The sequence below is a fragment of the Phallusia mammillata genome, chromosome 2 (genome assembly GCF_965637545.1).
Source record: "Phallusia mammillata chromosome 2, kaPhaMamm4.hap1.1, whole genome shotgun sequence".
Lineage (NCBI taxonomy): Eukaryota > Metazoa > Chordata > Ascidiacea > Phlebobranchia > Ascidiidae > Phallusia > Phallusia mammillata.
The window spans coordinates 33,233,310-33,260,867 of record NC_137253.1 but is presented as its reverse complement, the minus strand read 5'-3'; the positions used below and the strand labels follow the sequence as shown (position 1 = coordinate 33,260,867).

The 27,558-nt window shown below is 39.9% G+C and overlaps 1 protein-coding gene across 1 annotated transcript in view; it reads right to left on the bottom strand.

The window, feature by feature from the left end:
- The window catches only part of LOC145215598 (adhesion G-protein coupled receptor V1-like), a 63,348-nt gene that overhangs the window by 5,932 nt on the left and 29,858 nt on the right, over window positions 1-27,558 (bottom strand). Inside the window, exons 54-102 of the mRNA XM_080084312.1 lie at window positions 27,323-27,558; window positions 26,717-26,900; window positions 26,143-26,321; window positions 25,616-25,734; window positions 25,014-25,264; window positions 24,526-24,617; window positions 24,126-24,279; window positions 23,769-23,926; window positions 23,248-23,470; window positions 22,758-22,886; window positions 22,271-22,693; window positions 21,751-21,861; window positions 21,378-21,524; window positions 21,093-21,220; window positions 20,531-20,726; window positions 19,961-20,189; window positions 19,051-19,196; window positions 18,717-18,930; window positions 18,039-18,210; window positions 17,613-17,829; window positions 16,798-16,990; window positions 15,763-15,876; window positions 15,291-15,499; window positions 14,560-14,731; window positions 13,650-13,822; window positions 12,827-13,075; window positions 12,409-12,608; window positions 11,935-12,148; window positions 11,445-11,492; window positions 10,908-11,058; window positions 10,365-10,527; window positions 9,907-10,063; window positions 9,352-9,486; window positions 8,582-8,729; window positions 8,078-8,262; window positions 7,309-7,482; window positions 6,642-6,888; window positions 5,966-6,133; window positions 5,419-5,606; window positions 5,052-5,241; window positions 4,489-4,760; window positions 3,874-4,019; window positions 3,255-3,456; window positions 2,614-2,808; window positions 2,144-2,323; window positions 1,354-1,509; window positions 1,225-1,293; window positions 757-876; window positions 557-697 (exon numbers count right to left, since the gene is read on the bottom strand). Coding sequence (XP_079940438.1) covers window positions 557-697; window positions 757-876; window positions 1,225-1,293; window positions 1,354-1,509; window positions 2,144-2,323; window positions 2,614-2,808; window positions 3,255-3,456; window positions 3,874-4,019; window positions 4,489-4,760; window positions 5,052-5,241; window positions 5,419-5,606; window positions 5,966-6,133; window positions 6,642-6,888; window positions 7,309-7,482; window positions 8,078-8,262; window positions 8,582-8,729; window positions 9,352-9,486; window positions 9,907-10,063; window positions 10,365-10,527; window positions 10,908-11,058; window positions 11,445-11,492; window positions 11,935-12,148; window positions 12,409-12,608; window positions 12,827-13,075; window positions 13,650-13,822; window positions 14,560-14,731; window positions 15,291-15,499; window positions 15,763-15,876; window positions 16,798-16,990; window positions 17,613-17,829; window positions 18,039-18,210; window positions 18,717-18,930; window positions 19,051-19,196; window positions 19,961-20,189; window positions 20,531-20,726; window positions 21,093-21,220; window positions 21,378-21,524; window positions 21,751-21,861; window positions 22,271-22,693; window positions 22,758-22,886; window positions 23,248-23,470; window positions 23,769-23,926; window positions 24,126-24,279; window positions 24,526-24,617; window positions 25,014-25,264; window positions 25,616-25,734; window positions 26,143-26,321; window positions 26,717-26,900; window positions 27,323-27,558 — 8,667 coding nt within the window. The remainder of the gene's footprint in view (window positions 1-556; window positions 698-756; window positions 877-1,224; window positions 1,294-1,353; window positions 1,510-2,143; window positions 2,324-2,613; window positions 2,809-3,254; window positions 3,457-3,873; window positions 4,020-4,488; window positions 4,761-5,051; window positions 5,242-5,418; window positions 5,607-5,965; window positions 6,134-6,641; window positions 6,889-7,308; window positions 7,483-8,077; window positions 8,263-8,581; window positions 8,730-9,351; window positions 9,487-9,906; window positions 10,064-10,364; window positions 10,528-10,907; window positions 11,059-11,444; window positions 11,493-11,934; window positions 12,149-12,408; window positions 12,609-12,826; window positions 13,076-13,649; window positions 13,823-14,559; window positions 14,732-15,290; window positions 15,500-15,762; window positions 15,877-16,797; window positions 16,991-17,612; window positions 17,830-18,038; window positions 18,211-18,716; window positions 18,931-19,050; window positions 19,197-19,960; window positions 20,190-20,530; window positions 20,727-21,092; window positions 21,221-21,377; window positions 21,525-21,750; window positions 21,862-22,270; window positions 22,694-22,757; window positions 22,887-23,247; window positions 23,471-23,768; window positions 23,927-24,125; window positions 24,280-24,525; window positions 24,618-25,013; window positions 25,265-25,615; window positions 25,735-26,142; window positions 26,322-26,716; window positions 26,901-27,322) is intronic.

Below are 27,558 nucleotides of genomic sequence, written 5' to 3'. Positions count from 1 at the left end.
TTGACCTACTATATACTGCAGTGCGTACAGCCTACTAGTTACTACAGTATATTTCCTTTCTTAAACCTGAACATATAAAAACCAATCAAAACTTGAGGCATGGAATTTGTCCATATATTTGGGAACGTTAGTGTGTTTTCAATTTCAGGCAACGTTGATTATATAAATAAGGGTAATAATCCATGATAAGTTTATTATAGGGATGGGCCAAAACTGCAAATGTTCTTTTAGCTCGAGCACCGAGCATCTCACGTTAACATTGGTGCTGAACCATAAGCACGCTCGGTGCATTGTGACGTCACAAACATTGCCAAGTCCACGCTAATTTTGTAGTTTTGCGAGGTCACTCACGTCACCAGTGGTGTATTAAGCTGTACAAGCCCCAGAAGTATGCGCATGGATATGCAAATTTAACGCTCGGGTCAGTTTGTGCATCAAAAACAGCGATGCTCGGTACCGAAGACTTGGGTTCTGGCTCGGCTCGGTCCATCCCCAAAGCTTATTATGTATTGGCTCGATACTTTTATAAATGGTAAAAAATTGTACAAATTTTTACCTCGTTCCATAAAACGCATTCCGCCCCTTTCGGCGAAATCCTCAAATCTTTTGTGTAAACTCGATATTTAACCGGCGACGTTAAAGTATGGATATTTTTCCCATCAACTCCAACGGAAAATATTTTGTTGCTCATCGCTCCCTGAAAGCAAACAGACTCGACTATTTCCTTGTGTTGATTCAAAGCAGAGATTCACCCACCTTTTCCCCGTTCACTTCGAACCAGAGTTGACTCGAATATTCAACGAAATAAACGTCGAAACATTTCGGGTTCCTTCCATCGACTCCGTGTTGATTGACGTCCAACAGATCGATAGGAAGCTGAAAGTTGTTGGAAATTAAAACAAGAACCAAATAATAACTGAGAGTTATTTTTATTCGGTTAACCTGGATCTTCGCCTAATCATGACAACACTCGGTGCACATATGATTTGTAATGCGGTAAGGTTTTAACTAATCGACATCTGTTAAACCTGATCTTCACCTAATCCGGAAAAAACTCGAGGTACAAATGATTTGTAATGTGGCAAGGTTTTAACTAATCGACATCGGTTAATCCGGACATTTTTTTGCCCAAACGGGTCCGGATTAACCGAGGTTTGCTGTATTTTCATTCCAGTCAACTTTACAGCGAACCATTTTCTACTTCGCAACAACAATTTTGCAAACCTTGAAAAAGTTTCCTCCCCCTCCTTGAAACGAGTAACCGTTGATGAGTTCAGGAAAAGACCGAAAACTCTGAAACAAAAATAAAAGTTTTGCCAAAATTATTCAAACAAATATTTCAACGCGTCATACCTGGACCATCACGTGACTACATGACGTCATCGATCGCGCAGTGACGTCATCTGAGACACAGTCGCTTTGTGACGTCAGACAAAGTGCGAATTCGTCGAACGACGATGAAAAAGGGGAATACCCGTGGACAGCGTCGAGACGATAAGGATCCAACAACTGAAAAATCGAAAATTGTTGTTACTGGATTCGTTCTACGTCAGTGGACGGCAACCGCCGGTCCGCGAGGAGTTCGTTACCGGGCCGTATACAGTTTACAGTTAAATGCTCTTTTGCCCATGTATCCCGGGGATGATAAACTAATTTATGCGTTTTCATTGCTGAATATTTGTAGTTTTTTGAAGGCCGGTCCGCGATACAATTTCAGTTTCAAAAACGGTACAAAAAAGGGTTTCCGACCCCTGTTGTATAGGACGGATGACACCGGGCCGTAAGAAGTCCGGCACTTTAGTAAACCTCGTAATACGGATCCGATTGGATCAAGAAAAATTGTTCGATTTAGGCGGGGATCGGGTTAATCGAGGTTTAGTGTATTTCAAAACTTTTGTAGAGGTTGTTTACGTCGTTTTCAGTGAGCGTTATTGCGGAAAATACCCGAATGCTATTCCACTAAATCATGAAGACTATTTACTGAAAGAGTTTGCATTTATGATTAAAAATAAATCTGCAAAACACAATGGTAGTCTCAAAACCGTTGCCCGAAATATTTTGTAAACCCGGCTACAAAACATAAAATGGTCGGTTGTGTCGAGTTGGGACCAACATTTTACATTCGTATTTCGATGTTGCTTACTTTGCAGAAGAGTTCGTAGATTTGTTGCAGGATCGCTTGCGGCAATCTCCGCGTCCGGCCCTCATTGATAATCCTGTCCAGACATCCATGGAAGATTGAAAGTTGCTCTCCGTTTAAATTTTCCTCTGCAAAATTGCTCAGCTGAGTCAAGATGCCTTGAACCACAGAATCATCCAAATCCTGAAAATAATCTAACCATTAGAGCTCGGATAATAAGTTAATAGGTCGCGTTTTTCAGTGCCAGGATTTGGAGACATTTTTGTTCCAAGCATATAAACCGTGTGTAGTATATTATATAATGAGTCACCAGAGACTCAGCACGAGAGACGGAGACAACAGTCGCATATAATAACAGACAAAAAACTTTGACAAGTCTGAAGTCGTCCACCGTTTTTTAAAGTATTTTTTTAACACTTCGGCAATGCAAGAGTTTTTTTCGCTGGTTTTAATCAGTAAGCGAACAATCCCACCTGCTGCAAAGCTTCGTAAACTCCCCAAACTTTCTTGCTCTCATCCGATCGTACAATTGTGACGTTTGCAACATGATACGCATCACTGATTTCACTGCTTCCGCTCGACCAATCAAGAACGACCTGAAATATCTGAGGAAGCGGATTGGTCGAAGCTGATTCCGTCACTAGGTCAAAGGTCAGGTAGGCTTCCCTCTGTAGAAACAAATATTTAGCAACATCTGTTGTGTATTATTACATTGGAAAATTGGTTAGAACCGGTCTGGTGCGAACAAAACAGATGTTATCTTTAAAGCAAAGCCTAAAACATGTTAACTAACATGTGTGCAAATTTGAATAAGTTGGAAGCACTCTTTCTTGTCCAAACACGTGGAACAAACCAGCGTTAGTCAGAAAAAGAATACAGGCAAACACAATCTGTAAGGAGACCCATAATAAGCACCAGTGCTTCCAAAAAACGATGTGTGCCTTAATTTAATAAAATCACACGCTAATGTTAATGGTTTTTCGTAAAAGGGGTTCAATCATTTAATTACATACGTTTGTCAGTTGGAAGAGTACTTCTAGGACAGAATCAGAATATTTAAATGATTATTATGACGTAACACACAGGAGACAATCAAGTATTTCCGGCAACGAACCTGTCCGGCTTCAAACTCTACCGACCCGTCTTTCTGTTTGTAATCGACGTCCTCGACAGCAGGGTACAAAGTCACCCCTGCAACTGTGACGACACGACGAAGCTGCCGGGTCGAATAACGCAATGACGTCACTGTGCTGTCTCCTCCTGACCTTTGAACTGTCAAACCGACCGACTTTGTTCCCTTGGTAACCACTGGCAACCTGCAAACAATTAAAGTGAAACTGAAAATCCAACAAAACACGAAACCTTCACCGATGGAGCTGATGTAACATCGGGCAAGTTATTGAACATAGAATTTATGAAATAAATGTGATTCATTAGATTCGAACGTGACAAAGTTGCACAAATGACCACTGTGGCCCGCTGCCAAACACGTGGGAAACGCTGGAAACGTTGGACGGTGTCATGTTACTGGTTAGTACTTGAGAGGGTCGTGGGTTCGAATCCCGTGAAAAACAAAGCTCTTAAATTTGTTTTAACCGTTATTCACCAAAGACGACTCTGTACAATGGCTTCCAACAATGGTTGTAAACCTAACAGCGGAAAGTTTTAGGTCGCGATTAAACTAAATTAACAAAAACACAACAATGTGAGTTATCAATGAGTTGGCCACGAACCTCGACGACAAAGTGAAGAGGAATTTTCCATGCGGTGAATCGCTATCGAGTATCGCCAGGTTTGCCACTGAACGCGTTTCATCGATCTCAGCTCCATAACTAACTTCCTCGAGAACCACGAAAAAGAAATCGGAAAACTCAGCCAACTGAAAGAAATAAAATTTACCACACAAACAGGTCCCATCTAAAGCGTTGTTAATATCATCAAAATCGCACCATACTAGCGCTCTGAAAACATTTTGTATTAAATCTGTTCTTCTGTCCTATTGTTTTACCGATGATCATAATTGTCGAAACATTTAAATAAAACGCGCCACATTTGCACGCTAAATTTGCAAAATCTACCCAAGTTCAAAATCAATCGTTAATTACATTTTCGGTTAAGCTAAGCATAAATTCATAACTGGGATCAGCCCTGAAGCGTTCATGCAGACCAGCGACCACGGCGTACTCATATGCCAGGCCCACTGAAGGCGCCATCGAATCTTACCGCAGGCTAGATTTTTCTAGCCTATGCCTTGTCATATGGGAATGCTTGGTGACCGGCTGATTCGGTATGACGCTTTCAATGGGTTCTGTCGTTAATTACATTATGATGTAACAAGTGTCCCTTACTTCGTCATGCTTCATTGTTATTGTGATGTAACAATCAAATTGTCCTTCGTGACATGTCACATCTCCTGACGTCACTTCAATCTGTTCGTTTAACATTTTTGCGTCATGATGATGCACTGATGATGTCACAGTGGGGATTGTTGTAGGATTGTCGTCACCAGTAGGAAGGCTCTCTACTGCTCTCCAGTGTACAGTGACATCACCGAATGCATGACTTCTCACAAGTTTTAGGTCGACACTCCTGGATGGCGAGTCTTCATCCAACACGAAATCTACGAATTTGTTGAAAAGATTAAACCACCATAAAGATCATATGCGGTTAAAATATTGTGTCGCTTATTTTGGTTCATTTCCAGGTAGAGCTACTAACACAGAAACTCACATCACGCCGGTTTGGTAATTTCCGCTAGGTGGCACAGCGGAGTACAGGCGTTTGCGATGACAATAATTGCTGAGTTAGCAATTTGCAATTTACGCCATCTACCGGAAATTACCAAATAGTCGTGTTGTGAGCTCCTGTGTTAGTAGCTCTACCAATTTTCCAACTCAAACAAAACTCATACTTTCGCTTTCGAATCCAATTTTTCCATTCGGCAGATCGTTAGCTTGGATCAAAATCTTCACAATCCCGTTCACATCATCAACTCTGGCACCTCCAGTGGCAGAATGTAGATAGAGAAAGAAAGCTTCATCAGGTTCCGACATTTCATCGTCCAGCACAACAACTGGTATAGTGGCTTCACTCTGACCGTCCTAAACAAGTCAAACACATCGTCAGTTGCCACAAAAACACTTTTTTCTTACAAACCAAAAGGTAAACAAAAGCAAATCTTGCATAAAAATACGTTTTGGAATTAGTTTGTTTTAAAAATACACCATTTTATTTTTTTATTTTTACCCCTTATTATTTACAATTAATTCGTATCAAACCTGAAATGTGACGTTGATGGGTCGAACTTCATAATCCAGACCAGCAGAAGCTTGTTTTGTCCGATCGGTTTGGATTCGGCGCTTTATATAGCCACTATATGGCGCTGTTGAATCTTGCACCCCCATGTCGAGTGTTTCGCCCTCCCCGAACGAGCTAACCATCACGCTGACGTCACCGAACAATCCAACTGACGCAACAATCATTTCATTGTTATATAATAATTAGTTAAAAATACAACAGAAATTAGCAGAAAATACAACAGAAATTAGCAGAAAATACAACAGAAAATTACGAAAAAATTTCAGAAAATATTTCGCGATTTTGGAGAGCTGAAACAGTTTTGTTGTGTAAGGAATCTCCCGTAGACAATAGAATGTAAAAAAGAAAGATTCCTGCTTCGGGTCAGTTAAGTATTTAGACCATTTCATAAAAAAAACAGGTAAAAAGCATAAATATTTTCTTATTATTATTAAAAGAAATTATTTATGATTTTACCTGTTTTTTGTGGCAGTCTGATATCCGATATAGCACTCATTGATATTTTACCTTCACGTCGAATGTTCAGCATTAAAACATGAACTTGTCCGCCGTCCCTCCCACTTTCATTTGTTTCGATTGTGAAGTCATCGAAGGAAATAACTCCGCGAGCGTCACGTGATTCGGCGATTGTCACGTGACTAACCCTCTCACTTTCGATGATTCGCGGAGAAAGACCTGAAAAAAATGACGCGATTGGTCGAAAATATGTGTGATGCAACAATGACGTGAAATATGTGTGATGTCACAATGATCAATCATCTAAAACTTATCAACAAAAATATTTTTCCTCTGTAATGTTTCAAACATTTTATATGTTCATTAACTTCGCAAATAGACTTCCTGAGGCAAAGAGCCACAAATTTTGAGCAACAGTGAAACGAAGCAGGGGTCGGCAAGCTTTTGAGCACCGCGTGCCAATTTACTTTTCGAGTAAAAATCTTAAAAACGTTGAAGGCTTGGTGTGGCAACATTTTTGTGAGTAACAGTGGTTTGTGCGAGTTGATCTGAATATCAATTAGAAAGCGGACAGATTCGTACATGTGACCTATGCTTGGTTTCTACGGCAATTACATGTTAGCAAAACCAAAATAGGTAATAAAATTCAAACTATTGTGTAAAGACCATAAATTTTAAGTTTGCAAAAACTAACTTGTAAATAGTTAGGTAACAATTTCAAACAAACCAGCATAAATATCTTGTGGTTGTGACGTCATAGTCAGGTTAACAATGAATTGTTTGCTTAGTTGTGGAACTGATGATGTCATCAAAGTGACGTCAATGGTGGCTTCAACCTCCCCTGACTTCATCGTGATGACGTCATCGTCGGATGGCACGTAATCCACTCCTGGGTGAGCGGTAAGTGGTGTGATGACGTAATGAATGATGATGTCATACCGACTTCCATATAATCTCTCCACAGTCAGGTTGAGCTGAAAAACAAATCGGCCAAAATTAAAAACGTGTTTGAATATTTATGACGTAAATGGATTGAAACGATAGAAGTGTCGCTGTCATATATACCAGCGCTGCCTAAACTTTCTTGCTCTGCGACCCCATTGTAGGAAAGAAATTTCTATGTGACCCCTTGATGGGTATAGCCTATACATGTGAATGATGTTTAAACAATAAATTTACGCACGTATACCATTTATTGTGACAGTAACGCATGATGTTTCGCGACCCACAGTTTGAGAAGCCCTGGTATATAGCATAGATGGGCAACAAAGGTCCACAGAACAACCACCCAATGATCGAACGTTGTGAAAAGCTGACACTATTTTATGTTAAAACTCAACGACCAGTCACAAAGCAAGGTGTGACCTCGAAATATGAAAACCACAAAATTGCACCTGTTGTCCTGTGACTGTCACCCGTTGAGAGAAATCCGCGAACCTTACAGCTCCACATGGATCGATTTCTGCAACGTCACGGTGACTCAGCATAGATGCACCGCCCGGTAGAGAGCTATGTACTCGTGTGATGTGAATCGCGAACAAGTTGCGGTGGTCGTTGCTAGGCAACACCTGGTGGGGATGGAAACAGGAAATAATGTAAGTTCAACGAATAGAAAGCTGCATATTCAACTATCGACAAAATCTCCGTCTTTTTGACCCATTTATGTAGATATTAGAGTAACTTATCCTTTCACTTTAAAATTAAATGGTTCTAACTATCTTTTATGTAGCACAATGCGCACTATAATAATTTTCAAGTCTGCTTCACATGTATAGTACAACTGAATGCTAATGTATCATTGCGATGTGTGTTCTGCGCCCTTCCTTCCGGCGCTTGAAACTATCCGGGGCAGGTTTCTTTTCAGTGGTTTATTTCCCTGTCGAACCCTTTCCTAATACTTTCCCTAATACAAGTGGTGAGGTTTTAGGTTCTTGCAACAACCAAGAAAGCAAAATGAATATTTCAGTGCAATTGTGCCGCTACGGTTTGTTTCACCAGCGAAATAAACTCAACTCAACCACTATTGCATTGCACCAAACACAAAAAAACGAGTCTAAATGAACTCCGAGTGAGGGGCATGGGTTGTATGTGGGGCAGAGGTGTGCGTGGGGGGCATGGGTTGTATGTGAGGGGCATAGTTTATGTGAATGTAAGGTTGCTCACCCGCACTGAAATATCTGCTTCCTCTTGCAAATTATCCATTGTGACGACACCGGATGAAGGCAGTGTGCGACCATGCGTGAAGCCTTCCGGTTCTCGTCTCATTGGATATCCCGATGCCCAATGAACTGTGACGGGACCAAATAAACCGGTTCGCAACAATCTTACTTTGCACATATCTCGTGAAACTGGAATAAATAAAAATAAATTGTAAAAAATATTTTGTGCTTAGTTAACACCATTAGGTTATGGCATTGAAACAATGGAAACCTTATTAGATGAAATGAAACTAATTCAGAAATTGTAAATACAAGTTTTACAATCGAAATTTACAACAACAAAATGTTTCTATGAAACCGGAAAAATAAAGAACATCTTGTCAGTAATCTAAATTAACACACTTAGATTGAAACATTAAAATAATGATACTTTAAAAGAAACTATTCAGAAGTTGTAAATACCATTTTTAACTCTAGTTTCAAATATGCAACAACAAAATGTTTCTACCATCTGTCACGTGATGGACGGTGGGGTCGAAACCGATCTGGGGATTTCCCGCTTGAGGGGGCACTTCCACAAACGTTTTCGAGAATTGAGTTAAAATGGATGGGAGGATTTTTGCTGAGTCACCATCTAACAATTCCACTGACGTCAGCTGCGTCAACAAAAAATGCTTAAACCTTTGCTTTGTCACAAAATTTCATTGGGAAACCAGTTTGAAAAATAAAACAAAACAATTCACGGTTTTCGAGCACAGACTCGTAAGTCGGATCGGATTTTTCGGGCTCAAGTTTTTTCACAACTGGCCATGACCTGGAGTTCCAAGTTTACAACAATACTTCGTAATTTCAGGCTCTTTACGCGAATGTGCATGATTACATGGCGTGTATCAATTTACATACAACATTATAATGTACATTCCGTAGCCTCCCTGACCATTCGGTTGATTTGATAAACCAAGATTTCGGCCGAATTCAGGCTTTAAATAGTTTTAGGGTATCGTGTGAAAAACGTGGGTCCAACTTACAGCATGAGTTTAACACTCGGGAGTCGATAGTATTTGTTCAAGTAAATGTCGGTTGGTTTTGCAAAATTACCTTCACAGATTAAAACATGAGTTACGCGTAAAGTCTGCACCCACTACACTGGGAACCCTTTCAATTCGGCAATTTGTTATTCAATTTCATAAAGTGAAATATTAAATAAATCGTGCAGAAATATGTTGGACTGCCCGTGCAAATCCCACCAAGCAATTCTCACATGAAGTTTGAATTTACCTCAATAATAAACATGTCTCCCACTTGCAGATTCGCAGATGATCGGATTGATATCTCCTCCACTGCCCACTTGGTGGCGGTAGTGAATGTAACAGTTCCGGTGTTCGTTGTGAGGTAGGACATCCCACTATCAGGCTGTGGGAATAATTTTACATAATATTAATAACAATTTATCATCCAACCCCGTTGAAACAGGTAGTGAGAGAAGGGTTGGGATCAAAGTGAAATATCCCAGGAGTCCCGTGTACCATCCTAAAACTTAAAACTCAAATTTCGTTTTTACGATAAAGCAAATTAATTCTCAGTTCTGGTCCCATGAAGTCGATATTCTTAATGTTTGTTTAATTTTGATTCGACTTTTGACTTTGTGTTAAAACGGAAAGAAAAGGATTTGAAATCGTCAAAATGAAAAAATTGTCAAAAAACGTTGGAAACCGCCAAAGTAAATTGTTATTGCGAAATAAACCAAAAAATTAAATTTGTTGATGTTTTGCGGAAAAAAATTAACAGCAAAATCCAGTTCACTCTGAAACAGCGAAACGAAACATTTCTCACCACATCAAACTTAATTTTAAATCCAACCACAACTTGACCGAAAGTACCCTTCTGACGTGTGACATTGACCTGAAGTAACCTCTTCATGTTGTCGTCGACTCGAACCAGCTGATCGGAGGGGAATACCCCAAATACCCCATGTGGGTCGTCGTTGGCACTGAAGTGGAACGATGGAAACATTTATAAATCACAAATCTCAATTTATAGAAAGTTCCAGCATCAGAAAATTAAAAAAAAAACTGAGCAAATGTGTTTGTCGCGGCAACAATAAAATAATGAGACATCTAATATCCGTGCCCAGTCAACGGGTATTAAAATGTCTTTGGTCCTACTAAAATGTAAAGAATTAAACCAAAACGTTTTATCGGTATTTGCACACAGTTAAGCATTAATGTGGCTGAGCAGACAAAACTGAAATGCACAAAAAAACGCAAATTTTTCACCAAAACAGAAAATACTTTATTGTAAATTCTTTGACGATGTTGTTTGTGTCCAGTTCTGCTCCACCGATCACGCCGTCCAACCTTACTTGGAATTTTTCATCGATTTCTGGGATTAAATCTTCGTTGATGTTTACGATCAGTTCCGCATCTGACTGACCGGCGTATATTTGAACCAAACCTGAAAAAATTTGGTAAACTCGTAAAAACTGAAGGCACCACAAAATATTTAGTTTGCATTTCTATTTTAATAAAATCCAAAAATTCAATAATTAGAATAAAGAAAGGCGAAGAGTTGCACCTTTGCGTCGTTGCTTGGTTTTTATCTTCAATTTTGACAAAAGTGGGAAACATGTCTATACAAGCAATCAATATATACAGAAATCACAAACACATAACAGTGTTTTTTTTAAGGTGTTTTGTCAAATTTCTCCAGCGGTTTCCCAAAATTTGGAAATGGCTATTTTTTGGTATTTGAATGAAACACTTGCGGTCTCTTAAAACTACTTAGCGGTCACCCAAACCAAACCTTAAAAAACCTGCACATAAACATCATATTACCGGTTGACTTGTCAACGTCATCAAGACTCGCTCCGAACTCGGCGTTGATTGGTCGAACCACCCACGTGACATTCACATCACCCACAGTTCCTTGCGTGCGTTTGAGCGGGAAAACAAGTTGCGATAAACCGGACGATGGTTCGTTGGTCTCCTGTCAAAAAAATATTTAAATAAATAAACAAGAACAGTGGTTTCCCAACTTTTTTCGACGTATTCCTCACTTAACAATTCAAAACTATTTCATTTCTCCCCAATACACTACATAGTTGATGCTAAACCATTCAAAAATCTTTTAAAAGTGGATCTTTTATCAACTTCACAAGTTATATTCCAGAGCTTAAGTGTCAATTTTACAAAGCACATGAAAAAAATAAAGTAAGTTTCTCTCTGGTTGGGAAACATTTAGCTAGCGCAACAATTAATGACCATTTTTACACCGTACAAACATTTGTAATTTGAAATACTGACATCAGCTAACATTAAGTAGATTTAGAATAACTTTATGAGAATGGATTTCTCCACAAGAAAATTTGTTACCATATTTTCTGCTGAATCAGCAAATTTCACCACTCCATTCGGATGACCCTGGAAGGAAATCAAAATGTAATACAATCAAATAAATAAAAATGTTTGAAAACTTCAGTAATCATACAATGTGATAATCACCATTTCGCACTGATGTGTTTTACATAAATATCAATGTTTTGTTCAAACCTTGAAAACATCTTACAGTTCATGATACGCTACAGGGCAGAAAATAAATGAAACCAAATGAAATACTGAATCCAGGAGAAAACCCGTTAATTAAAAAAACTTCAATTTGTTGTCGATTCAATTAATTTGCAACTACTCGAGTCGAACAAACCCTCCCTGGTCCATTTTTTATTGCATGGGACGTCGAAACGCCGAGTATTTATAACAAAAACTGCTGGAAGAGCAATACCTGCTTATATTAGTTCAATTTGTAGGCGGTTAAACTAATGTTAAAATGGATTGTAAATTCCCAACCATAAAATTGAACACAAACCTTCTTAGCGACAACAATCGTCACATTTCCCTTCGTCCGACTCAACTCAGCCGGGTAAAAACCTTCCACAGAAATCATAAAGTTTTCCTCCACCTCTTCGGCGCCCCCATGTGGAAGTACTGTGACGGTTATTTCTTTTTGTCCCCCTTCGTTATCGGCAAAATTGAAGGTGCCGGTGTAGGGACGTGCGATATCAGGTTCAGGTGCCGAAGCGCTGAAACCAATCAAGGTCAATTAAAGGGCGAATCAATTGTAATCGCGCGGTGTTTTCGTTGCGTTGTGACGTGCTTGCGTTTCATTCTTCTATCCTTTGTTTATCGTGCAGTGTACTATAGTCGCATTCAGTGTTATTTACCCTGATGAAGGCGACCTGAATATGACGTCGAAACGTCGGAATAAAAAACATTTGCCAGAATAGCTCAAAAACTTAGTTGGACACAATTCAGTTTTTTACACCATTTGCACACAACAAACCTTGTGGTCGGCGATATGTAGGGAGAAGTTCTGGTCACACGCCATCTAGCGGCGACCAGAAGTCGGTTTCCTCCGCGTCTCTCGATATAAAATTTCAGCTGCGTCGGTCCGTCGGACACGCCTGGGTTGGCAACAGTCACGTGATTATCACCGACGAATTCGAGAAGTCCGTTCGGAAAATCGCTTTTCCTGATCACAACCTTGACGAAAAATCGGAACTAATTAAACACCCAGAGGATAAGCACATAAATGTGATATGAGATCGCCTGATCTATATAACTTCCACTGTAAAACATCTACACCCGGGGCCGGTAACCTTTTGTGAGTAATAGTGGTTTGTGCCAGCTGCTTCAAGATAAACACGTAAATCATTGGCGTGCCATAAAAAATCTCAGTACCAAAAAGTTTAATCTCCCACCTCAGTAAGAAGTCTTCCTCCCATCCTCGCTCCTCCCGCAACATCTGAGATGATCAGCGTGAATTTTTCCTCTTCCTCCATCTCATCATCATCAACTATCCGGATCCTCGCTTCCGCCACCTGCTGGTCATCTTTAAACTCGACAATGAATCCGTCAGAAGGCAGTAGAAAGTCGACATTGCGTCGCGCAGTTTGGTTGAGCGAGTTCAAGGTCACCGAAATACTTCCGTAACTTCCGCCGTTACGAACCTGGAAATGTAATTGATGCGACACGGCCCGAATGATGAAGTAAAATTGCGGTAAAAACAAAGAAAGTTATTTTATTTTGCTCAAAATTGATCAAAAGATTTGGTCCTGCAGTTTCTATGGTAACAAACTTGAACTCGAGTGAGTTTGTTGGAATAAATTCAAAATCATAGTACGCTAGGCACATTGAAGGCGTTGTACCGAATCAACTGGTCACCAAGCATTCACCACCATATGGCAAGGTGTAGACTAGAAAAATCTAGCCTGCGGTGGGATTCGAACCCACGACAGGAGTCTTTCCGGGACTCGCGCTCTACCAACTGAGCTAAACCCGTCTCAAATTATCAATGGTTTCAGAAAAAAAATAGGTAAATACATCTGTTCTCCTTTAATTAACCTTTGTTCTTTGCAATGTTTAAAGACTGATGATCTCTGTATAGGTGTCATATATATCTCGGTTGTTACAACTTTGTTTGACTGATTTTAAGTCAGGAGCATTTGCTTCTTTATTATCACTTAAAGGAAGAATTAGGAGCGTTCAACCGGATTTTAGGATGATAATGAGGCTACAACCCACCAACACGACACGAGCGATCCCTGCATCCTCATCAACCTCCATCATCTCATCTCTAAACTCCACCGATCCCTCAGCCCCGTCACTCTTCGCGATACGCACCAGTGAACGCGTGACGTCACCGAGCTTGGGGGGTGAATCGTGAGGTAAAAGGTCAGAGGTCAGGAAGGTCACGTCTGTTGAGAAAAAACACCAAAAATCAGATAAAACACAAAGTGCAGAAATTCTGTGCAATAATCCAGACCAAGGCTCTTTAAACTGTGGGTCGCGAACCAACATGCGTTATTATGTCCTTGTCACAATAAATGGTATACGTGCGTAAATTTATTGTTTAAACATCATTCACGTATATAGGCTATACCCATCAAGGGGTCACGTAGAAATTTCCTTTCTAAAATAAGGTCGCAGAGCAAGAAAGTTTGGGAAGCCCTGATCTAGACCAGGAGTCGGCAATCCTTCAAGCGACGCGTGTCAACGTTTTTCTGAGTAATGGTTGTTTGTGCCAGCTGATATCAATAGTAAACAAAAAACACAGATCATTGTGCGTGTAGGTTGGGTTATAAGACTATTGAATGATAAACAACTGAAAACAAGCAGTGTAACTGTTTAAATTATTACTTCAACTTCAACATAAACACGCAAATCGTTTGGCGTGCCATGAAAAATCACTTCGAGTGCCAACTTTGGGCCACGCATGCCAGGGGTTGGAGACCCCTGATCTAGACCTATACCGCCACCTGCTGGCGTGATGCGGTTTACATATAAGAGTCACGTTGCCGTCGGTTTGTACGAACGATCAAATATTACATAATTTTATTTTTCTGTCGCATTCGAAGTATTGGCCGCAATAGATACCAACTTACCTTAGCAACAATTATCAAAATGATACAGAATGACGTCAAAACGTTCTTACCTGTGATGTTCACATGGAAATCATTCGGTCCTTCAGGGACATTATCATCTATGATCTCTATGTTGATATCTTTAAACTTTTCCGCGTTGGTGAAAAGCAGTTTTTTATTGACAGGATAATAATCGACATTTGGAGTTGCGCTGCCAGGAAAAGTTTGGACGAAAACTTCGACCTGAAAAAACGATGTGTTTGATTGTTCGATGCTTTGTGCAGATTCTGAAGCCTCTCTGCAAATGTCCAATGTACGCTAACATGAAGTTATTAAGCTTGCAAACATCGGCTGTAACGGAGAAGTTAACAAACAATTCTGTCATTGTTGTTGCCGAGTCTTATTTAAGAAACAAACAAAATTCGAGCACTTTCTAATGCAGTGGTTCTCAACCGGGGCCTTCGACATTGAGGTTTGTCACGATTACAGTTTGTTGTTTACTCTATTCAACTTGTTCAAAGCCGAAATTATTAAATTTCAACAAGAGTTTGCCATTTACATTTTTTGCAGGGGTCACAGATCTTACATTGTTATTTGAAGAGGCCACGAGGCCCAAAATATACTTTAAGGCCACAGTCCATAAAAGGTTGAGAACCACCGTCCTAAAACCCCTGGAGCATAATATTCAATTTACTCTTGACAAAAACACGAACAACACAGAGTTTAAAAACACCGGTTTCTAGAAACAAAGTCAAAGAATCATATTTTACAAGTTTAAAATATCCAAGCATTTCATTCCCACCTCTCCCATGTGTCCATTATTTCTGATCACCGTAACTTTGGCAAACGATGACGTGTCGGTTACTGATTGGTGGATATTGTCATGTGACATACCATCGGTTTCCTTCACGTGATAAACGGGTTGGGAGAATTGGAACGTTCCGTGCGGACTGTCACTAGATGTCACTGTTACGCGACACGTGTTCAGTGAAGCGTCAATTTCTGCCCCTCCTGCGCGAAAAAAGTGAAAGTGAAAATTAAATTCCATCAACTAACAATAGCTACTGTGTCTCAAGATTTATGCTTTCAACATGATCAGGCCGGGAATCGAACCAACGATCTCGACATCGCTGGTGTCTCGACAAACTTATACATGTGCGTGAACAAATTCACTCTATTACAATGTTTATGTTCATTTTAAAATGTTTTCTGCAACAAATTATTTTGCAGCCACGAATGGAATTTTACTCTTTAATAATTTATTTAAATTTTACCAGTGGCAGCAACTATCTGCAGATTATATTCCTCTGTCACTTCCGGTATATTGTCATCGATTGTCTCAATAACAATCGTCGTCTCGTTTTGGAGATTATCGAACAGAGCTTCACCTGTCAACAATGAGTAATGTGAACAAACAATCAAGGTTGCAACCAATCTGCAACTGGGATTATTTGCTGATGTTTACACCTGCTTTATCCCCACCGCAAAAAATGACCTTTCGACATAAAGTTCAATTTCGAAAACTATAAGATAGTCTTAACCCAGTGGTTCCCACCCTTTATCGAATTCCTCACTAAAACATTTTCATTCCTCCCCAATACACTACATAGTAGATGCTAAACCATACAAAGATCATTTAAAATTGGGTCTTTTATCAACTTCACAGGTTATATTGCCAGAGCTAAAGTGTCTATTTACAAACTACATGTAACAGTTAAAGTAAAGTCCTTCCTATAGATCAGGGGTTCCCAACCTTTTTACGATCCCGTACCACTTGGACGCTCTACACTGCCACGCGTATCACCATATAGGGAACTAATGTGCTCTATCTATGGTACCACTTCTTACAGAACAACTAATTTGTTCGAATCATATTTTATTCAACACTAGCTTAAGCTACTTGAGCCACAAAACAGTAGATATATCTGTCAAGAGCAATCATTTGACAGAATTAACGCCACCTGTGCCACAGCGTTGTTCGGCTTTTCATAGCAACTATGCTTTTTGTTGAGAATTGACACGACCTGTATTTTGAAGATCGTAATGATACGAAACAACAGGAATAGTTACGTAACAATTACAATAGGCCTGGGGAATGTTTTTTTTTGTAAACAAAACCAGATAAACAAAATATAAAGTTGCAAATCGAGGTTTTTGTGAACAAAACAAAAGCTACTCGCGTACCACCTGAAAAACCACTAGTGGTACGCGAACCACAGGTTGGGAACCCCTGCTATAGGGAAATTCCTTCCCAGTTGGGAACAACCGCCTTAAGTCATTGTTTATTTTCACATGCGTTGGTCCACTACCTTGAACATTGTGGAAAGTATTGACATCAGTCGGTGTGAGTCTCCATTGAACTTTGACCTCCCCGAACAATCCAGGACCTCTGATCAGCTTCACTCCCAGCATCCGATCCTCATCTTCCCCCATCACTAATCCATCCTCACATCCCTGCATCCGCACAACTCCCGCTGATCCCGGATTTGCAGCGATTATCACCTGTCACGTGACGTTCGGATTCACACAAATACGTAGCCGACAGACGACGTTTTTATTTCACACAAATACGTAACCGACAGACGACTAAATTTTCATTGGTGGAATTTCATCACGTACGTTTTATTCCAGTTTATTTGTTTAAAAATTTGTAAATAGAATATCGGATATTGATAAAAAAACAGATTAGAAAATCCAGTCTATTTGTGTTGAACAAGAAGTTTTCGACATATGCTTGCTTGGTTTCATTTGCAAACATATTGGCTGTGAGGAAATTTACCACATCACAATATGCAAGATAGTAGGGATTAGCCAAAAATTAGTGATGGGCCAAAACTACAATGTTTTGTTTGGTCAAACACCGAGTATTTTACGTTAATGTTTAGGTCAGTTTGTTCAACTGCTCGCCCGAGCACCGAGCTTCAAAACCAGCTATGCTCGGTACCGAGTACTCGGGTTCTGACTCGGCTCTTTTTTTCTCCTTTTTTTGGTTCGAACCCAGGACACTCCCGGGGACAAATCCCGACCAAGGGTATTTATGTCTGTATATGAATCAGGCGCGCCGGACCATTCGGCAAAGTTCCTGCCCAACTTTAACATTTCAACATAAGTAAGATTTGCTGACCTGAGCGACGCCAGCTACCGGTGAAATCTCGGCTCCACCAGTTACACTCGTCAACCTTAACTCGAACCTTTCCTCTCCTTCCACAATCTGGTCGGGAAGACTTCGGAGACTGATCACGTTCGACCGCACGAGGGCAGGAAAGAGCAACTTCCCCGAGACGGGCGTGAGATCGAATCGAGCTGACTCGTCCAGTTCCCATAGCAACGTAACATCCTCGCTAAAAATGATTTCGGTTAAATCAAATTTATAGAGCTCTTCTGGCAATTGTATTTTTATTCCGACGTTTCGACGTCCTACACAGGTCGCCTTCATCAGGGTAAATACCACTGAATGCGACTAGTACAGTGCACGATAAACAAAGGAAAAACGAATGGAACGCAATTTCGGTTGAATTTTGTTGAAGTGATTTATTTGCGGTCGACCCACCTGCTTCCCTGGAATCTTTCCACTCGAAATACCACGACGCCCTTCGGGTCATCCACTGTGGTGCTCTCATCCAGTGTTTGCGAAAGTTGGATGAGCCCGAACATCCCGCTCGGTGAATCGTTCGGTAAAATGTTCACGGTCACTTTTAAATCACCGCCCAGTTTTGCTCCGCCTGCATAAAGTGGCAAGGGTCACTTCAAGCTTCACAGACTTGGACAACTGGATAATTTTAGGTGTCTGATTGGGCAAATTAGAGTAAAATGTCGGTAATTCTAGTAGTAATCTAATTCAGTTGATATTTTCGAATTGATGCTGCTGAGAACCACATGACATGACGGCCACATCAGCTCCGTTTGAACGCGTTTTAGACACACCGAATTATACAAATTAGTGTAAAACGTGCAAATCTACAAGTTCAAATTTAAAACAAACTAAAGATGGTTGGTTTAAATCTAATTCTAGTTTGAACTCTAGTTTAATTTCTAGTATTTGAGATTATGATAATTCAAATTTTAATCTAATTCGTAAAAAATGAGATGCTCTAATTTTAATTCTAATCTAATTTGAAAAACCAAAAAACATCTAGTTGCCCAAGTCTGTTGCTTTATGGATTTCGTGTGTTGCTGACATTGTTAATATTATTCATTGCAAGAATATTCCGTCGACTATTGACATTACCTGAAGTCCCGACAAGTTGGACGGTAAAAGTTTCCAGAAATTCAACTTCGTCGTCATCAGCGATCATGATTTCTATGTGCGATGACGTCATACCCTCGGTGAATTGCACAGAACCGGATGAGGGAAAGAAATCCGAGTTTTTGGCGGTTTCCGGTCGAGCCAGCCACTCTACTCCCACCGTGCGGAAAAGTCCCGAGATCCGAGAGAGCGGGATCTGCGAAAAGATTTCAATGCTGGAAATTGTGATTTCTATGATGGAAATTGTGATTTCTATGCTGGAAATTGTGATTTCTATGTAGGAATCTGTGGGAATGTTGAACTTTTGAGTTTTCACCTTCAGTGTGTTGTTTATTCGGGGCAGCTCGTATGCCTCTATAGCGCCCTCCGTGTTTCTAGTGACGTTGAATTGAATGAATCCGCGTGAATTGTCGTTTTCATCGATCGTCACTTCCGCTATATCGCCCCCTGGTGGCCCAACCCCTGCGAGGACGAAGCGTTAAAATTGTCATCCACTAATTATGAAATAAACTACAGAAGGAAACTTGTTACTGTTACAACATAATTCCATCCAAACTCCATGTTATCCCATTTATATATTCGCTGTATTGTTTTATACTGGACCGATATCTATCCATAAACTCATTTCACAACAAATCGAAGTTGTTTTTACCCCCAACTGATGTGAACAATCTTTCAAACCGATTTTTTACGCTCAAAATTTTAATTTTCCAATAAAAAAAATAAAATTTTTAATTACTACCACAATTTAAAACCTTTGGCATGAAATCTTCATGGTCAACCCTTTGTCATACATATACTTGGGTCTGTGCCCAGAATTCAATTTAAGAAATCCAATTTATCTGCACGTTTGGAAGATTATTCCGCCTAATTTCACGGGTGTAAACGCCCGATGTAAACGCGCTTTTTATTTACCACAATGTAAAAAGTAATCGCCAAACAATTTTATTGGTAACCTTGTGTCAAGATTTACAACCTGTCACAGTGAAGTGTTCGCAACTTTTTGTTTTTGTCGCAGTTTTGTAGGAGCCAGTGACCAATCCAATTTATCTACACGTTTGGAAGATTATTCCGCCTAATTTTAAGGGTCCAAGTCCGATTTACTTTTAGTTATAACCAGAAATGTAGAATGTAATTACCAAACCATTGGACTTTTTGTCACAGTTTAGTAACGGGCAGTGACCAAATAAGGTTGAGAAAATAGTTTTCCAACAACCGAACTTTACCAGGTTTCGTGCTGTGTTCAGATTCCCCGATCAGTTTCACTCCATCAATTATAACGTAAAACGACTCAATATCTTCTGGAATCTCATCAGGAATGATGCTGATCGATAGCGCCGCCCTAGTGGAGTTTTCACGCATGACTAACGACGAACGGCGCGGTATAAAGTCGACACCAGATAGCGCTCGAGATTTCAGCGGAAGGTTCGTTGCTTCCGATGTTTTGAATGAAACCTGCGTGGATGAAATGTTCAACACATGATCAAGAAGTTTTTATGTACGATATTTCTGTCAGACATAGCTTATGGAGCTCTTCTGGCAATTATATTTTTATTCCGACGTTTCGACGTCCTATACAGGTCGCCTTCATCAGGGTAAATAACACTAAATGCGCGTGCTTGAGTTCCTTTCTTTTTTCCTTTGTTTATCGTGCACCGTACTACGCGCATTCAGTGTTTTTTACCCTGATGAAGACGACTTGTATAGAACGTTGAAACGTCGGAATAAAGGTACATTTGCTAGAAGAGCTCTAAAACTTCAAGCAGTTTTTGTACAAAATTTTCCAGCGTACAAACCTCGATGTCTCCCATGGCACCCTGACTACGTAACAACTCAAGCGTGACCAGCTGTGCTTCGTTGTGTGTGTCCGCTTCATTGATCACAGTTCGAAGCGAGTTAACGTTCCACGAAACGACTCCGTGCGGAGAATCATTCGAGAGAATCACAACGTGTGCCCTCGAGGTGGCGCTATCGAGTCGTGGAGGTGATGAGCTGATGACGTCATATAAAAATATAAAGCGTGAAAACAAGTTTCGAGATTTTAATGTATTCGTTGAGAGTTATAAAACAACACAAGTTATGGCATTTGTAAGCAGACAAGATTATGTAGTAATTATGCTAGTGAAGCGACCCCAAAGATTGACGATTATCAAAGCGTGGTTATCGTGGGAAAATCGACTAACACCATACCTCACGGCAGACCCACATTTAGCTAATTATTATCAAGGCGTGGTTATCGTGGGTCTTCTCTGTTCGTGTTTGTTACATAACTTACTACGGCAAAAAAGGTTAACACGCATACATTAATCATTGTAAGTAAAAAACATAAAATAAGTAAATAAACTGAACTTGGGTAACCTGGAATCAAGAGAATCCAAGCTTGGGTCGAAAAGTCGAACGGAAACACTTTCATCAACTTCCGGTAGTTTGTCGGCCAAAACGCTCATTTGCAGCGAAGAAATTTCCTGACCCGGTTCAAAGTGGATCTGGAAACAATATTTCTTTCAACGTCACAAGTAAAACAAAGGGAGGTATATGACGTCACAATAAAACAAAGGGAGGTCTATGACGTCACAAGTAAAAGAAAGGTAGGTCTATGACGTCACAAGTAAAACAAAGGTAGGTATGTGACGTCACACTGACCTGTCCGGAAACAGGTGTGACGTCATTGATGGCCCCCTCAGCCCGCCACGCGATGGTCACGTGACCGAATGTTGATTCGTTTCTGCGGATGTTGAGGGTGAAAACTTCGTCACGCTCCGTTTCCTCCACATGTTTCTCAAGTGAATCCTTGTGGGAAAATAAAAAGTAAATAAACGGAATCTGCTCAACGGTATAGTGGGAATTCTTCAACATTCCGCAGTGTATCAACATTTTTAGCTCTTCCAGCAGTCTTGTTATAATGCGCCAAATTAACCCCAGCAGAACACACAAAGTCGAGTTTATTATGGAAAGTTCGAACCGTCATTATCATGTCAACCACCTGCTTAAAAACAAGTTTAAAACATAGACTCACGAAGTCAAACCCGAAAACTCCATGAGCGTCGTCGTTCGATTCGATTATGACGTTCAACAAACTATTCTCGTCAATAACAGCTCGATGGTCACGTGAGTTGCCTAAAACAATCTGGAAAATAAAGGAAGCGAAAATGTTTACAATACGCTCAAAAAAGCGTCGGTGAAATCTTCTATTTTCGAAACAAAAATATACAAAACACAGTTTCAGTTCAAAAGGAAAAATAATCTTAAAAAGAAGAAAGAAGCTAAAACGTTTGCTATTAATCCATTTTTACTTGTGATTGGGGCATCTGGAGCCTATACACGATTCAAGCGCAATGCCAGTTTAGTGTGCAGCATCCATCGTTTACAAATGTAACATTGATTATCACTGTTGAAATTCTAAGGCGGCCAAACGTTAGAGAGTGGTTCAAGACTTTATCTGAACCATATGTTGGTCCACTCACAAAGCAACAGACAAACTAGCATCTGTGTCGTATCATGCAGGGAAGTCATTGACACAACAATCTGTTCCTCACCTGAAATCTTTCATCTCGTTCAGGTTCAATGTCGTCGATCAACGTCATTGCCATCGTCATCACTCGCACTCCGGGTTCAAAGGTCAAACTCGAAAAATTTCGGATAGCGACATAATCGCCCATTGTTCCCCCAGTTGTGTTGTCAACAATGTTTATGACGTCATAGACACCGGACGAAGAGAACTGCTTGAAACCCAGCGCGTTGTCATGGTTAACATCGGTGGAAAGTTCGCTTTGTTGTCGATTCGTCGCCATAGCAACCACCATGGTTGATGTGATGACGTGCGGAATCACGTGATTGGCCGGAATCGTTTCCGCGATTTTCACGAACAATTGCGATTCATGATCGAACAAAAAACAAGCAGATATGTTGTCACTAGAGGCGCACAAGAGCGTGGCTCGGTTTTCGTTTAGAAATTTTTCCTGCAGAAAATCTCGATGTTTCAACAACATAATGTCACGTATGAACGCATGAACGCATCCAAACCTGTATTTCGTGTTGCAGGAAGAAAGTTTGCGCTGGTGACGTAATTATTTCCAGTTTATTTATTCGCATGAGAGGAATCGTTTGTTGAGGACGAAATATCAAGTGACCTTGATTGTCATTGACGAAAATCTGCAACACACATATATGACGGAACTGGTTAATCGCAATCCGGTTAATCGGGACAAAACACAAATTGGATCCCGATTAACCGGTTTAATCTGGACAAGATTTGCATTAAACAAAACAACTCGAAAACAAAACATAAAAAGTAGAAAAAATTTTACCACACAAAAATCTGAATGATTGCTTGTTGCCAATTAAAATACCTGCGTTCCACACAACAACTGGAAAAACATCAACACACAGGTATCTGGATTATTGTTAGTTAAAAAACCTGCGCTAAATTACTTTGATTTGTAAATTTGCAACAAATTCAACTTTCACACTGGCAAAAAAATGTCGATAAACAATAGGTGTGACGTCCCAATACCTGAAACACTTCGATGACGTCAGAAGTTAATGACGTCACTTGCTTGTTATCCTGAGAAGCGCACGAAACAATCAAAAAATGTTGTCCTCCCACGTCATAGTGGATGACATCATTAGCGTGGGAAACATCGAGCGATTGTCGTTGAACGAAAGTTCTAGAATCTTTGTCCCATTTATAAACAACTGACATCACAGGGGGATTTCCCTCAACCTCAGAGTCAAATCTGTAAAAGTTTTGGTGGAGAAAATTGGGTAGAGTTAGAGCTATTAACATCATACCTCACGGGAGACTTACATTAAAAATTAAGTTATTTCACTTATTTTGTTGAATTTTGAATGCTAATACCGTACCCAGACCCTAACAGCCCTAACCGTGAGCATTTTTGGAGATATAATGTTTTAAATGTGAAAAGTGCTCTTTGCTCCACCAGTCGAAAATTACGTAAATGCGGGCGTCCCGTGAGGTACGGTGTCAGTAGATTTTGCAAAAGTTTTTAGATTTTTGATTCACTTCGCACAAACCTGTTTGCAATCGCCAAATATTGGTTTCCTGACATTTCAAAAACGCTCGACTTTGTTGCGCCTCTCGTTGTTGCGCCTCTCGTGGGCAAAGTTTGGATCTGCTCAAGTCTTTCCAGCTGTTCATTGAAGCGGAACAAAACCGAATCGATACTCGACACCTGAAATGTTGTTCAAATTAAAATTTTACTCAAAATTAAGTCCCGTTGATTTAAACAACAGTGAAGAGTTCTTATTTGCTACAAATATTAAAAATGGGGAAAAACCCATAAGCTGTTTTATGCATATCAGATTTTAACGCAGTTAATCTTATCGAAAGTACATTTCTACGCAAGATTTTTTCACAACAAAGTAACTTACATGATTGTTATCAAGGCTGTTTGTGACGAATATGTAAGTGACGTCATCACTGGTGAACGGTGTCACACTAGTGGCGCCCTTCGTGTCGATGTTCTGCAAAACTTCAACTTTTCCGTCACCACCAAGTTTGTAGAGGCGGGATTTTGTTTCGCGTCTGAAATATTGTCACAAAAAATTTGGTCAGCCAACTCAAGTTGACATTTGGAATCGAATTTAACCTTCAAGGTCGTTTGCATCAAAACCAATTGCACGAACTCTTAAACCTCTGTAGCTTATTTACTTTATTAGAAAACACACGAATTCCAACTAAGGTCGTTTGCATCAAAAACATTTGCGGGGGCTTTTAAACCACATGAGCGATCCGAATTATTTACTTTATTACAAAACACACGACATTCACCTTCCACTTTCCCCGGAGTTGCAAATAAAAATATAAAGTTGGTCTGAGATCGTGAAAGTTGTAGCATCTGATGCTCCGTCTGTTTCAATTGTCTGCAGAAAAATTTAAAAACAATAAACAAATCTGATATTTTCACTAAAATATATAAGCTATTGCTGCCAGGCATAATATCCAGTTTATAGGGCTCCTGGCAATTGTATTTTTATTCCGACGTTTCAACGTCCTATACAGGTTGTCATCATCAGGGTAAATAACAATGAATGCGACTGTTCTTTCATTCTTTTTTGTCCTTTGTTTATCCTGCGCTGTACTACGCGCATTCAGTGTTATTTACCCTGATGATGACAACCTGTATAGGACGTTGAAACGTCGGAATAAAAATACAATTGCCAGAAGAGCTTTATGAACTTAAGTGTCACTAAAAGTTGAAATAATCACCGGATCTTTATGCAACAATGAATTAAGATATTTTACTACGAGTTACCGACCTGTGTTGGGACGTACACGCCTCTCCAAACATACAGGGTTGAGTGGATGTCAGGTGTTAAAGACGTCACTGTTCCCCGACTTCCTACGGGCGATGTGATTGGTCGAACCAGGTTTGACGTCAGATATATCAAGTAGTTGTCACTGTTGTCATGGAAACTGTGAAACCGGAAGCCACCGCTTCCGTTAAAGGTTTGGAACGGGGACAATGCCCAGGTCAGGTTGTTGGACGAAGAAATGGGAACGGCTGAATCTGTTCCATAAAGAAAACAAAATAGAGGAAAACTGTAAATCATGTTAAAATGTTAAACTTTCACTGCATAAACTATTGCTGCCAGGCATAATATATAAACATATATTGCTCTTCCACCAGTTTTTATTATGTATAATTGACGTTTCAAAGTCCAATACGACTTTACATCTGTCCACAGGTGTATACGTATTTCAACTTGATCGTCGCCAGTAGTTTAATTTAAAAAATGAAGTTTAAACTTTCCATACGACTTTCACTTTTTTTCCACTGGTAAATTTTAAGTTGATCATTACCAGCAGTTCACTTCAGTGCAAATACAAACTTAATCTTTCAAACACTAATTTATTTCACCTTGCAAAGTCGAAACATCCACCGTCACTTTCCCAAGGTCACCTTGATGACGCACAACATCGAAGTGGATCACGTGGTTAGCGGTGCTTTCCCTCACACGAAAATCTTGGGAAGAATTTCTGATGAAAAAAAAACGTGTTTGGAACAAATGAACTCGACAAAATAAAAAACAAGAAAAGCTTGCTGTTCACCACTTTAATAACCAATTTATCAAACGTTGAATTTAAACAATCTAGTCGCAATGTGGCGGCAAACGTGATTTATTTGGGTTTTGTTCCAGAAAAATTTTCTTCAAAATATATCAAAATTTAGGAACACTATACTATACACAGACTTAAACAGCAATTTAATTAAATGGGTGACTACCACATAACTGGTGCATAAAGAATACATCCCAGTGCAGGCGTTTTACCATTCTGTTGAAATATTTACTTTAAAACATTAAAACTACTAGATGATTCATACCGAGTTTAAACACAACAATATAATTGTGGGTTTTCTTCCTTTCATGTTTGTCAGGGGAATACCTGGAAGCAGACGGATAGACAGCAAACAATCCATAGGGGGCGTCGTTTTCACCGATACAAATATCAGTTGTTGTTCCTGTCGTGTTCAAAGTGGCGCCATGCTGGGGGTCAAACAAGGTCACACGGAAACATTCCTCAAGCTCCGGCAAATCGTCTGCTACTGCCGAAATCTCAAGAACCTGGAAAAATAATTCGGAATATTTGTGAAATGTGTAAGGCCTGCTCAAGTGGAACTAAATCAAAGCTTCCAGCAAACAAACAAAACGTGTTTAACCATCACATACATTCATGAAACTGCTTTCAACAATTTACCAAATCTATTTATTTAAAAACAAATACACAACGACAAAAACATCTAAACACAAAAACCGCAACCAACGAAACAGTTTGGTCCGAAAAAAAAGATTAAAAAAACAAATGCAGCATTTGAATGTATCGGAGTTGTAAAGATAAAAAAATTATATAAATGCAATACAAGCTTCATTTATTGCAGCTTTTTGTGGCAGATCAACCCTAACTTATCTATCCGTATTTTGTTGCAACACACCAGGCTTTTCTCAGACTTAATTCCCACCTCAAACCCGATTCCATCCTCAATCGTCACATAACCACTGCTCGGAACTAAATCGATGACATCATCACTGGTGACGTCACCTGATGACGTCACACGCTCAATTTTGAACTGGACGGAAATTTGACCGAACACGCCATCCAGTGGCAGGCGGGATACCACCAGTTCAACTTTGCTGTTGGAAATACTGCAGAAAAAAAACAAAACAAATAGACTGAGTTTTGCGTTAAGTTGTTTGATCCACAATGGAACAGAGCGTAAACGCCACTTAAATCTACGTCATGCAAAACACAAACTATGGCTTAATATTTCAATGTGCATCGCATGTAGACTACATTGCGCAGAAAAAAGCTCATAAACGCGACTTCAACTTTACAAAATGCAAAAAACAAACAAAGATTTTATATTTTCACACCCAGGCAGTGCATCACATTTAGGCTACATATTTAAATATATATATATGAAAAATAAAACTAGACTACATATTGCAATACAAAGCCTTCAAACCACCAATAACTTCAGTTGAATAAATTTGCAATGATGACTTATGGAACAATTCTAAATCTGCTCTGGTGGAACCGGTTCGGGATCCGCACTAAAAAGACTCACTTTGAAAGTTCCGGTTCAGTGATCGCGATATTAGCGGGATTATCGAAGGCCAACCTCCCATGTGCGTCATCACTCGAAACGATGGTAACTGTTGCCCTGGTAACGTTCCCCAGCTGCAAGCCGTGCGACGGGTTGCCAAGCAACACGTCAAATGTTTCAGCGCCCTCCGGTGTCGAATCGTCTATGATTTCTATGTCGTACACTGCGGTGTCTTGGTTGTCGCCGAACTCGATCGT